The sequence below is a fragment of the Vigna unguiculata genome, chromosome 6, assembly GCF_004118075.2.
Source record: "Vigna unguiculata cultivar IT97K-499-35 chromosome 6, ASM411807v1, whole genome shotgun sequence".
Taxonomy (NCBI): Eukaryota; Viridiplantae; Streptophyta; class Magnoliopsida; order Fabales; family Fabaceae; genus Vigna; species Vigna unguiculata.
Genome location: NC_040284.1, coordinates 31555929 through 31569094, shown reverse-complemented (window position 1 = coordinate 31569094; position 13166 = coordinate 31555929). Strand labels below are relative to the sequence as shown.

At 25.7% G+C, this 13166-nt stretch overlaps 1 protein-coding gene across 1 annotated transcript; it reads left to right on the top strand.

The window, feature by feature from the left end:
- The first annotated feature begins 9945 nt into the window (after positions 1-9945).
- LOC114186679 (transcription factor bHLH162) lies at positions 9946-11079 on the top strand. The gene is made up of 3 exons (XM_028074656.1): positions 9946-10190; positions 10360-10695; positions 10855-11079. Exons 1-3 carry the CDS (start codon positions 10068-10070, stop codon positions 10936-10938), a joined length of 543 nt encoding a protein of 180 aa, XP_027930457.1. The 5' UTR covers positions 9946-10067; the 3' UTR covers positions 10939-11079.
- Positions 11080-13166: the final 2087 nt, after the last annotated feature.

Sequence of the window (13166 nt, the reverse complement as noted above, 5' to 3'; positions counted from 1 at the left end):
ATTAATTTATTTCATATCATTTAATTATGTTAACTCTGTTTTTGGTTTTTATACACATAATAAACATTTTTTTAACCACTTTAATACATTTGAAATTTAAAAAACTGACAAAAAAACTAAAGATGGTAAAATTAAATTTTAAGAATATTAGAGGATTAAAGACACATTTCAACCATTATTAAGTCATAAGCGTTACATTCTTCACAATCCAACAAATGTACACATTCTTAATTTCTGTCAACTTTTTTTACAGCTTCCCGTGTAGAAAATGAAGATATACTAAAATCAAGTTTGCACAAACATGTTTTTCCAAAAGTTAATTTTTAATAAAAAGGAGTGGGAAAAGAAAAAGTGAAAGCGTAAGAAATAATAAATATAAACAAAGAACTCAAAAACAGTTTTATTTTTTTTTCTTTTAGGAGCTAAAAGAAGCTTGCTTCGCTTTTAGTTCTTCAAATATTGTAAAAGAAGTGTGAAGGTACTAGATTTATCTTAAAAAACTACTAAAAAAATAATAATGGTGTACTTTCTAATAAACGATTAAGTATTTGTTTTGAACTTTTTAGGTATGTATATGTCTGTGTTTTGGAGGGTACACCTAAGAAAATGAAATTATAACATTTTGAAAATGAATTTGATTAAATTGAATAAAGAATAAATTATGTAAATTGATATAATTAATGAAGTTTGGAATATTCATTTCGAGTTACACATGTTTGGCCCTAAAATCTAATGATTTAATTTGGTTATAAATGATGTGTGACTTGCATAGTTAAATGTGAAAAGCTGAGGAGCTGAGGAATTGATTGAATTTTGATTTTTTTTATAATCCATTTATTGGTGAAATGAGTTTGTAGGAAGCATTATGTTAGTGGATTGGGCCTAGATAATTTGGGATTACTACTCAGATTTATATGTAAAAAATAATTTTTCATTATTTACTTGTATTATTTAAATAAATTTGATATTTATGGTTCTGATTTAATTGCATATATATGCATAGAGATGTTAAAATGGGTCGTCTGACCCGGTCCAACCCGGTCCATCATGGATTGGTCATTTAATAGACCAACCTAATCCGGCTAACTTATTAATAAGGCAAAAAAATTTGAATCTGGCCCGGCCCACCACGGGTTTGTGGATTAAACCAGTTGGCTCACTAGCCCACTTAATTAAAAAAATATAATTTTTTTTCTTAAGTCTAAAATTATATTTCGGATTAAAATTTAAATAAACTTTAATACAATCTCAATATAATCCAAAATATGTTAAACTCCGATATAGACAAAAATAAATAAATAAAAATACAAATTATTATGTAAGATCGAAACATTCTTGTGACTTACCCAATCTTTTATTGAATGCAATAATTTTTCCAGCAGACTAATTATACTTTTTTCAATAATTATACTTTTATTAGCTGAAGCTAAGTTTCTATCTCTCAACCCACCAATGTGTTTGGTTAAAAAAATAGCCAAATATTGGAAAGTCCAACATAATGTGTGTCACCATGCGGGTTGATAGGTTAACCCGGCTCACCACGTGTTCAACCCGGGTGAACCGAATTCTTGGTAGACGGGGTCAAAAATTGATCTGTACTGAAATTTGTAAATTTTTTCAACCAAACCCAATTCAAACCCGTGGTGAGTTGGATTGACTTACGGATTTTGACCTAATTTCACGACTCTATATTTGTGTGTGTATTTTGAATGTTTTTCTTAATTGTGAATTGAAATAATTAGTGATTATTGAATTGTTTAATAGAATAAGTTGGATTGATGTCATCGACAATTACTTATTTGATAATTATCCAATTGGTGAAAAACAAATACTCAATCTTATTATATTATTATTATTAAAAAATAAATATAAATAAATTTTATTAAACAGTTTTTATTTATTTTGTATATAATTTTCAATTAAAAAATGTTTAATTTAAATAAACAGTTAAACTTATAGAAACAGTTAAATTTAAATAAACTATCGTTTAAAATATAAAATTAATAAAATGATTATTTTAATTTAAAAGAATTTTTATTTAAAAGATAAAATTAAGAAACAGACATTAAAAAGTTGGAGAATGTAGATATTATCTAAAATTTATATTTAGAATTTTTTTATTTTCCTTCATTACTTATATTTGAGTTAAAGTAATTTAAATAACTAAAATTTATTAGTTGATTTGGTTTTACGCCACACCGTGATTTCGGTCTTAACCAACGAGAAACAGGCTGTACTATTTTTTTATTTGTATAGATATTATACAACTTTATCTATTTATTTTAATTTTCTTTTTATTCTTCAAAAAAATTAAAAAAAAATCACTGTTTTTATTTTATTTATTCAAACCGTACATCTTCTATGTTTTATTGTTCTAATTTTTTTCTCTCAAATTTTCCTTCTCTATACTTCATTTTTTGTCCAATATACATGTACCTAACCCTTATTTAACAATTTTTATTTTTATTTCAATAAAATATCTAAACATCTTTTTTAAAGTAATAGGACCAATGTCATGATTATATATATAAAAAGGATTCAGTGACTTAAAAAGAAACTACCCTTATTGAAAGAATTAGATATGCAACGTGCTTTAAAAAATGAAAGGTAAAAATAATAACTGTTAAGGTTAGAAGAATTTTGTAATTTGTATATTTGTTAATTTTAAACTCTGAAATTTATTTCCTTGGATAAAAAATGACGTATAAAGATGATGTCATACCCATGACGTCATCGACTGTAAGACTGATTAAAAGTTAATGTTAGTTGATCTCTTTAAAGTTAGAACTCAACCCAGAAATACAAAATATTATGAATTCAATATCTGTTAATTTATAAGATATCCCTAACCTACTTTCTAATAAAATATTTTATTATTGAAATTTTATAATTTATTTACTATATTAATTAGCCAAAGTCGTACTGAAATTATAAGTAGATATGAGAAGTTTGAAGTTAATTTAACTCTTTTATTTCCGCATTATGTGATGGAGCTCTTCATTTAAATCATAAATGCTAATTTTATATGAAATATTTGTAGAATCTGAAATAATATTGAGATCAGACGAAAATTCAATTTATACAATATATTCAAATTTGTTGACTGAACCATTATTTTTCTCAACAGAGATGAATCTGGTCTCTTTGGTTTCAATTATAGAATTAAATTTTATTATTTAAATGTGTCAATTAACAAAATTTGTTATTTTAAGTCATGTTTTTGAATTGTAAATTATTCTATCATTGAATTGAATCAGCACACTATTACACTATATGTCGCGAAAGCATAATTTGTTTTGATTTTTTTATGGGAAAACAAACTTTGATATGATTTTTCGAATCAATATTTTATTGTTGTAAAATTTTTAACATAAAAAATTATAAAGATAAATGATTTTTTTTTCTAAATATATTATTTAAGAATTCAAAGTTTGAGATTCTTTGGGAATAAACCGTAGAGACAGCAGTGAGATGTTTCAATTGAGAATTTAGAAGTTAGTGTGAAAAGAAGCATCACACCAAAGAACTTTAATATTTTTAAATTAAATTCGTATTATAACAAATTAATTAAATTTACAAGCTGCTAATATTTTGTGAATTTTAAAAAACAATAATAATTTAAAAGTTCAACGAATCTCGATTTTCAAAAATTATATGTTAATATGATAAATTAATAAATTAATAAAATTTTAATTACACAATTTTATTATTTAAAAAAAATCCAAATCAATTTAACTAAAAACCCTTAAAAAAAGTTTAAAACTCAACGCGCTTTCCTCTATATATATGAGCATACTATTCTTTAACAAAACAATAACATAACCTTAACAGAAAAATAAATCAGTAAATGTATCAATATTATTAAAAAAATAAAAATATATATATTCTACACTCAAAACTAAAATTTTAATAAATATATTATGATTAAGAATTTTGAAAACTTAACAAATTTCAAAGCCTACATATAATTTACAAAATCGTATGGAATTTAAAATATAATGTTTGTATTAAATATAACATGACTAAATACAATTTTAAATACTTAAAAAAAATTAAAATTAAAATATAATTTTCCAACATAAAAAATTTAAATAGAAAAAAATTTACCGTTCTTTAGTTTAGCATACATACTCATGAGATCCATTTTAGAAAGTTTAAAAAATAACAATGACAATGTTTTATGATTAAGTTAGAATTTTACGTCATGTCTCTTATGATAAATATTTTTGTTTTTATATAAATACATATTTAAATTTAAAAAATTTAAAAAATAAGAGTATCCGTTTTTTTTCAAAACTTATTTGAATACTTCTAAATTCCGTTGTCTTCTACTTCCTTTTATGATTTTAATTAACTGTCATGTTTTTTTAATGTTTAAAACTTTTGATGAATATCATAGAATCATTTTTTTTATTAATAGTTTTTTTAATATTTAAAAATTTCAATTAAAAAGAACCTTTTGTTCCTCCTCGCTTCATTCGTTGAATACGCATTTGACTAAAATGTATTTGCACATCGAAGTTTTTAGGTTTTTCTAGATACCATGATGGTTTGAAGACAGCTTTTTGACCCTTCTTTAATTAGTCCGAAACAATGTATCTATCTATTTTCGGAAATTGATTTAAGTTAATGAATGTCGTAAGACAAAAGTTATTGCAACGCGATTGATAGAAAATTATTATGCTTTGAGTAAAAGAGATTAACGAAGATTATTAAGAAATAGATTTTAAGATTAAATCAAATTTATAAAATTGATTTTTAATTTAGTTTTTGCATTCATTTATAATATATTATAAAAGTTTTATTTTTAGTTAATATGGATCTTCAAACTCTTCACTAGATATATATCAGCGTGAAACTAAATATTAATAAGTGGTAGATAGCAATCCGATAACAAGTGATACAATAAATTTAATAAATAACAAATCTCGTTATGAAGCAGACCTTAGAAGATCCGCAGGAGACCATGACCCCCAAGAATTTTTAATTTTTTTAAAAATAATTTTAAAAAAATAAAATTAATTTTATTTTTTATAAAATATAATATTTAATATTAATAAATAAAAAAATAAACATAATAAAGAGTAATAAAATTTATTGAGATTTTATTTTTTCTATTCCATTTTAAGTTTCTCACGTATTGTATTCAATTATTACTCTTTCATCTCTTCTTTTTGTTTTTGTTTTAACAAAGAAATAGAAATTTAGTCTTAATTTTTTTTAAATAGGTATATTGATGAAAAATAAAATAATATATTCATTTTTTGTAAAGCCATAAAAGGGAAGATACCCTTAAGATAAAAACCATACAAATTTACTTCTGCACCTATTTTTAAGCACGATAATAGGAATTTAATTGTTGAATTAGATAACCATTTTTTAAAATTCAAAAATTATAAGTGAAAAGTTTCATATTAATTCATTTGAATTATAGACAGAATGTTTCATATTAATTATTTAGAACTTATTATGCGAAAACGTGCTCAAATATGAAAATATGAGATGAAATTAGAAAAACTAATTTAAAATGAGTTTCATATCAAATACAATTTTAAAACTATAATTTATAATTTTTATAAGAAAAAACATACAAAATATTAATACTAAATTATATATACTTTTATTATATTAGTAATAAAATTAAATATATAAATTTTAAATATATTATTTTGGTCCCTTCAAATTTTTTTACTCAAATCTGTCACTAATTATGATAAATTTTAAATTGACTTATAAAATAATATTTGTACTCATTTATATTGTATCACAATGTTGTATTTTTAGTTGTTATTTAAATTATCCTACTAATATTTATTTCAAGATATTTGAATTATTGGTTTTGGCGTAATGCGTGTTCTCTTGCAGAGGGTTAGCATCTAACCACCACAACTTTTTTTTCCCTCTCCCAACTAACAAATGATACTTCCCCTCCAACCACATAATCTCATAAAAAAAATTACAACGTGGCCCATTTAAAGTATCAAAAAATTCACCTCGGGTTTCCCTCATCTAGTCCCGACCGTCAATCTATACACATTTTTGCAACTAAAAAGTCTCTAATTTGAATTCAAGTTGTTCATGAAGACTCTACTTTCGTAACCCTTCATGCACTTATCACGACAAATGTGAAACTTGTATTTCATATGCCAAATTATGCATTCTAGCTAATGTTACGGGGTTAACTATATCAGCATTCATCACCTCTCTTTTACATTCAATCTTAAAACTAATTCACATGAATATATATATATATATATATATATATATATATATATATATATATATATATATATATATATATATACTAGCGAACACACACACTATCGTACCTGTGTATCCGAATTTTTTAATTTTTATAAGATCAATAATATTTATTTTTAAAATATATATAATAAATTTTAAAATAGTTGTTAAATAAAATAACTGTTTAAAAAAGTTTTTAGAATAACGGTCAAAATAAAAAAGATTTAAAAGAAAACGGTTACAGAAAAAATAATTATAAAATAATTAATTTTTAAAATAGTAATTAAGGGTAAAATTGGAAAATAAAAAGTGGACACAAAAAGAGGAATCCCCTTTATATATTGTTATAGATATATAAATATAAAATATTGTATATATCTATTGTTAAGAAGTATTCTTTAAATGTAACTCAGCCTTAAAAAAATGACATGTAAGGTAAAGTTTGCATCAACTTATATTATATAAATTAACCTTTTTCTAGTCGATATGAGACTTTCAACACATCCCCTAATGTTGAGGCATACACATCTCAAACGTGAGACCAAACATTAATGAATAGTCCTATAACAAACACAACAACAACTCCAATAAGTGACAAATTTCACTAGAATAGGCCCTATAACTCAATTTTAAAAAACCAGCTTTTTAAGTCAGGTTTGCACTCACTTTTATATTGAAAATTGATATTATTTGTAGTCGACGTGAGACTTCTAACAAATATGTAAAAAATTGTTTAGAAATATTTTTAAATGCACATGAGTTTCTTCTTTTACGTATGAGTAGAAATGACAAAAAGTCGAGTCGACTACAAATAATGCCTAACTATTACTAGCTTTATTTAGAAAAACCGGTCCTATTACTCATCAAATATTTGTGAAAAAAATATTTACACAATTTTTTACACCCGTAAGTATCCATGAGTATTTTCAGATATTTTTATATTTTATTTTTTAAAATTTTAAATAAATATGTTTAAAGACAAATCTTTAAAATATAAACTCAGATGAAAAAGAATTGTTAAGTTCAATTTAAAATATCAATGCTAATAATTTTTTTTTTGAAGAGTAGGAATGATCATGGATTAGATTTTTAATGATCTAAATCACATCCATTTTATATCCAAATAATTTGATCAAATTTTCGATACAAATCCACTTTTTTCAGAAGAAATAGTTTGGATTTTTTTTTTAAATCCAGATCTAAATATTTAGATCAAGTTCAAAAGTCAATAATCCATTTTTTATAAAACAAATTTAAATTGATTTTTTTAAAACTTGTGTCATTAAGGACGACACGATCTAATTTAGCAGAATTTGGTTAGGGCCAACTTGGTCGAATTCGGCTGAATTTTACCTAGGGTCGACTCGGCCAAATTCAAACGAATTTTTGTCGAGGCCGACTCGACCGAATATGTCTGAATTTCGATGAAGCATGACTTGGTAAATTTTGGCCGCATAATACCAAATTTTGGTCAGGGGCGACATGGCCGAATATGCCCAAATTTGGATCAGGACTGACTCAGCAAAATTTCGGTTGATATCAACTTGACTAGATTCGGTTGGGGTCAACTTAGCCTAATACGGCCAAATTTCAACCAGAGTCGACTTGGCCGAATATGGCCAAATTTTGGTCAAGGTCTACTCGACCAAATTTCAATTGGGGTTGACTCGATTGAATTGGTCGGTTGCAGCCGACTCAGTCATATACAGTCAAATTTTGTCCAAGGCAGTCTCAACTAAATTCTGCCGAATACAATCAAATTTTGTACAAGGCCGACTCCGCCAAATATGATCAAATTTGGGCTAATTCATCTCGACCTTCAGCCTAGCTCAACTAAAATCTAGATTGAAAACTTGGATTGGATTTTTTTTTTAATTATCCATATTTGAAAATTTGAATTTTGAGAACGAATATCCAATCCATAGAATATATAAAATGTAGATCATATTGAAGTCCATATCTAATAAAATGAATTTTAAATGGATTGAATTTTTAATAAAATTGATCTTGAATTGATTGAATCAGAGCAAACGTGGATTGAATCAAGAAAATTGAATTTTTTTTCCACTACTAAAAGAGAAAAATTTAAATGAGTTGTGCCATATTTTTAAATTTTAAAAAATATATATTTCACATAAATACTTCAATACCATATGTCTAAATAAATAAAAAATATAAATATATGAAGTCAAATTTTAAATGATAATTTCATAATTAGTATCTTTTTCACTAATATTTTTTGTATCATTTTAATTAAAAAACTTAAATAAAATTCATTATAATTATTAGTGGATAATATGTATTTGTTGGATACCATAATATTTTTACTGGAGTCCAAATTTTTTACTAAATTTTTTGGTGTTGTCTTATGTTAGATATTAAAAATACACTGATGTTGATACTTTAAATTCTTTTTAATATATATTTTAAATCATGGGTGTCCATACTGTATTTTGAAAACATAACAAATAATTATCACATATAAACTAATAAGACACTAAAACAAAAATTACTTTAGATAACGGCATAAAATTATGATATAAATTATAAAAATCGTGATTTAAAGATTAGACCACAATTTTTTAGGCATGATATAGGTGAGTGTAGCTATAGATAATAGACAACGGTTTTTAGTATGACAATATTTTTAAAACCGTTGCTTAAAATTCTCACAATAGACAACAATTTTACATGTTGATTTTATACCTTACTTATGTATTTAGACCACATTTTTATTAGTTTTGTCCACATAGTTTAAAGCAACAATTATATAATCATAGACTTTCATGATATTTATACATCATTTATAAAAATGTTGTTTATTATATGTTTAGGCTACATTTATTTAGCCGTTATCTATTTTAGTGTGTTTTAAACTATAAATTGTTGTAGTGAGATAATCCAAATTTATCCTCACATGTCCCGTCAAGATAATTAAGTACTCCTATCCATAATACGCAAGTTTGATATTCACTAAATATATTGATTTAGTATTCTTTACATTTTGACCATATATATCATGGGTACAAATTTGTCATCCCAACTCATAAGTCTTTTAAAGATTCTAGAGATTGAATATTAATTAACTTATGGAAGAGATTATTACATTATTTTCTTTCAAAGAGAAAAGAGAAGAATGAGAAAGGTAAAAAATAATATAAAATATGAATCGTCATATATTTTTTTTTGTTTGAACTTCGAATGTAACTTTGACTCCTTAAAAAAAAAATCTATTTTATATGTGTTTGACTCATATTTTATCCACACTTGGAGGGAAGTGTAAAGATCCATCATTTTCTACTCTAAAGTCAACCTAAATTTAGAGTTTTACTTCCGAAAACAAATCTACTTACAAGTAAGCTCACTAAACCATTTAACATATTGTACAAAGAATCAAGCGTGTAGTGTATACACATACATAAATGTATCCGAGTTTAATTTGATAGAAGAAAAATGTGGTTCACCATGTGATGAATTTCTTTAGGTAGGGACCAACGTGTCCCATGATCCAATCGTGTTTTTGTGACAAAAAAATGCAAGTCTTGAAGAAACAAAATTTCATTATTAAGGAAAAGAAACAGTGAAACTTAAGACATAGCGAAAGCTAGCTGGGTCCACCACAAAGAGTCGTCACCTCCATCCCAATCTCTGAACTTTGATCAGTAGAATCTAATAATATTATCTTGCTTTTCAAAAAGACATTAACGATTCCAACAAAATTGACACCATTATATGAGAAGCGTTCTCTTTTTTCATGGGAATGAGAATTCTCAGCTGCTGAAGTTGAATCACCACACCAATCTGGTTGCACGAATAACACTGATATGGAGAACAACCCTAGTCCACCCCGAGTTGATAGAAAATTCATTGAGAGGAACAGAAGAAATCAAATGAAGACTCTCTTCCACAAACTCAACTCACTTGTGCCTCATCAAAAAAGATCAAAGGTTTTTTCCCCCTCTTTCATTCCACTCCTTCTCTTAGTTGTTCTTACATACATTTTATTCAACCACAGTGCTAGTTTCACAAGTCCTATCTTTGTACATTTAAAAAACTCTATTATCAATCGTTTTCTATTTCCATAGATATTACTCTTTTTTTCTGAATCTGTTGTAGGCGGTTTCACTGCCGGATCAGCTAGAAGAAGCGACAAACTACATAAAGAAATTACAGATGAATATGGAGAAAATGGAGAAGAAGAAGAACATGCTACTAGGAATAGAAAGGCCAAGTGTGAGAATGAATGGAGGAGGAGAGAAAGTAGGGTTTAAATCTCCACGGATTGAGATCCAACAAATGGGTTCAGCCTTAGTGGTTGTTCTAATAACTGGTTTGGATTCTCAGTTCATGTTCAGTGAAACCATTCGTGTTCTTCATGAAGAAGGAGTAGATATTGTTAACGCTAGTTATAATGTTATCGAAGATGCAGTTTTCCATTCAATACACTGCCAGGTGAGCTAAATTTTCATCTTTACTTTCCATATATGAAACTGGGGAGATTGTTATGAATTGCTATATTCTCAAACCATAAATCATATCTGATATATAAAATAATAATGATGAAGACATGTAATAATTTTTCCAATAACTGAGTCTGAATGCATTGTTCAGGACCAGAAATCTGCGAACGGAGCTGCTAGGATATCTGAGAGGCTAAAGAACTTCATCTATGAGTCTAGCTACTGTGCTTTCTAAACGAGAATTTTCAGTTTTCCTTCTATTTCATTTTTATATAAATTTAATTTTTATCCTTTTTCGTTGTTTTTATTTATTAATGTTTTATGTGTTTTATTTTTCTGTCTGTCTTTTTGCTCCATCTGTTCAACCCAAAGATGGAAGGCAGCTTTAGCTTTTACCAAGTTTTAAGATGCGTAAATTTGGTATGCCAGCTGTAATTTGAATTAAGATTAAAAAAAAAATCTAAGTAGTTCTGAAAGAATGTCTTCGTGATGAACCATTGATTGAATTTTTTTCTTAAGTTATGAACAAACTAATGTATTTATAATATATATATATATATATTCATGTCGAAAATAAAAGAAATGTATTTTTATATAAAATATTCACAAAAGAAATATAATAACTAAATGATCATTTAGATCAAAAAATTAATAAAAAATACTATGTAGATATTTAGTCTACATATAAGTATGATGGAGGATGCAAAATAGAATTGCATTGTACCAGCTAGACAGTAAGCAAATGCATATGGTCTGATTCTGTCTCCTTGTTTCACGGAACGGAAAGTAGTCTTATTTTAGTGTTCTGTCAGGCAGACCTTGTGAACCAAATATAGAATTGAAGATTACTGTGAACTTATTCTAAGGAAGGAAAATCAAATAATACTTTTATCAGATTTTATTAAATTATTTTTTTATATTATTAATATTTTCTTAAATAAAACTAATTTTTATTTAAAAAACTAATTTTATTTTCTTTGTGTCCTTATTTCGTTATTCTAATTTTAGCCTTAATTGTTATTTGAAAAACTAATTATCTTATAAATAATTTATTTTTAACCATTAGTCTAACAACATTTTTTGTCTTCAACAGTTGTTTTAAAAAGGGTTAAATATGTTTTTGGTCTTTCAAGTTTCAGTAAATTTTGGAATTAGTCCCTCATCAAAACTTTATACCAATTTAATCCTTCATCTTTCAAAATGCGTGAATTTAGTCCTTTTAACCAAATTTTGTTAAGTTTATCTGACGTTTCAAGCACATTTCATGATAGTATTTAAGTTAAAATTGAAGCAAAAATGTGTCAAACAGTGTAAATAATTTAAATACTATCATAAAATGCACTTGAAACATCAGATAAACTTAACAAAATTTGGTTAAAAGAACTAAATTCACGCATTTTGAAAGATGAAGGACTAAATTGGTCAAAAATTTTGATGAGGGACTAATTCCAAATTTCGCTGAAACTTGAGGGACCAAAAACATATTTAACCCTTTTAAAAATTTCTCTAACGTACATATTTTATTTTTTTAATTTAACATTTAACAACTATTTTTAAAATTCATTATATATTTTTTATTGAACGAAATTGAACCGAACCAAATCAAATCAAATTGAACCGAACCAAACCGAATCGAATCAGACCTAACCGAACCACACTAAACCGAACTGAACCGCACTAAACCAAACCGAATCGCACTGAACCGAACCGAATCGCACTGAACTAAACTGAACCTAACAACACTAAACCGAACTGAACCGCAATGAACCGAAGCAGATCGAACCGAACTGAATTGAATTGAATTGAACATAAATACTCTTTATTTTTGCTGAATATTAAAACCCCTTCAAAAAAAAAGAGGAGAAAATTGAAGGAAAAATTTTACACTTTCATAATTAATTAATATAAAGCAAAAGGATAGTCGATTTGTAATGTGCGTACAAAATTTCACACCGAAGATTTTTTTTCAGCACCAACATCACAATCGTGAGATCCCTCTTAGATAATTGAAACATAATATTTTTCCCCAAATTAAATATAGCAATTGTATAAATAGTAACATAAACAAACTGTATACTTTCATTAAAAACAACATTCAAAGGACAAGTTTAAAAATGTTTGTATTCACCTTTCACGAAAATAACTATTTTGTCAAAGTGGAGAACATAGAGTTTTGAAATTGGTAAAAGCCTAAATATTTAAGAAAAATATTATAAGACGATGAAAAAAATTATTTTTTTCTTTCATATTTAATTTTTATTATAAATAGTTTAGTTTTTTTTTGTTACTTTAATATAATACAGATAATCATTGTTAAGTTTAGTTAGACTAATTTTTTTCATTAATAACAATATATAAAGAGGATACCCTCTTTTGTTTGATCCAAATTAGTTATCTATAACAATATATAAAGATAATACCTTCTTTTGTGTCAATATTTCGTTATTTCAATTTTACCCTTAA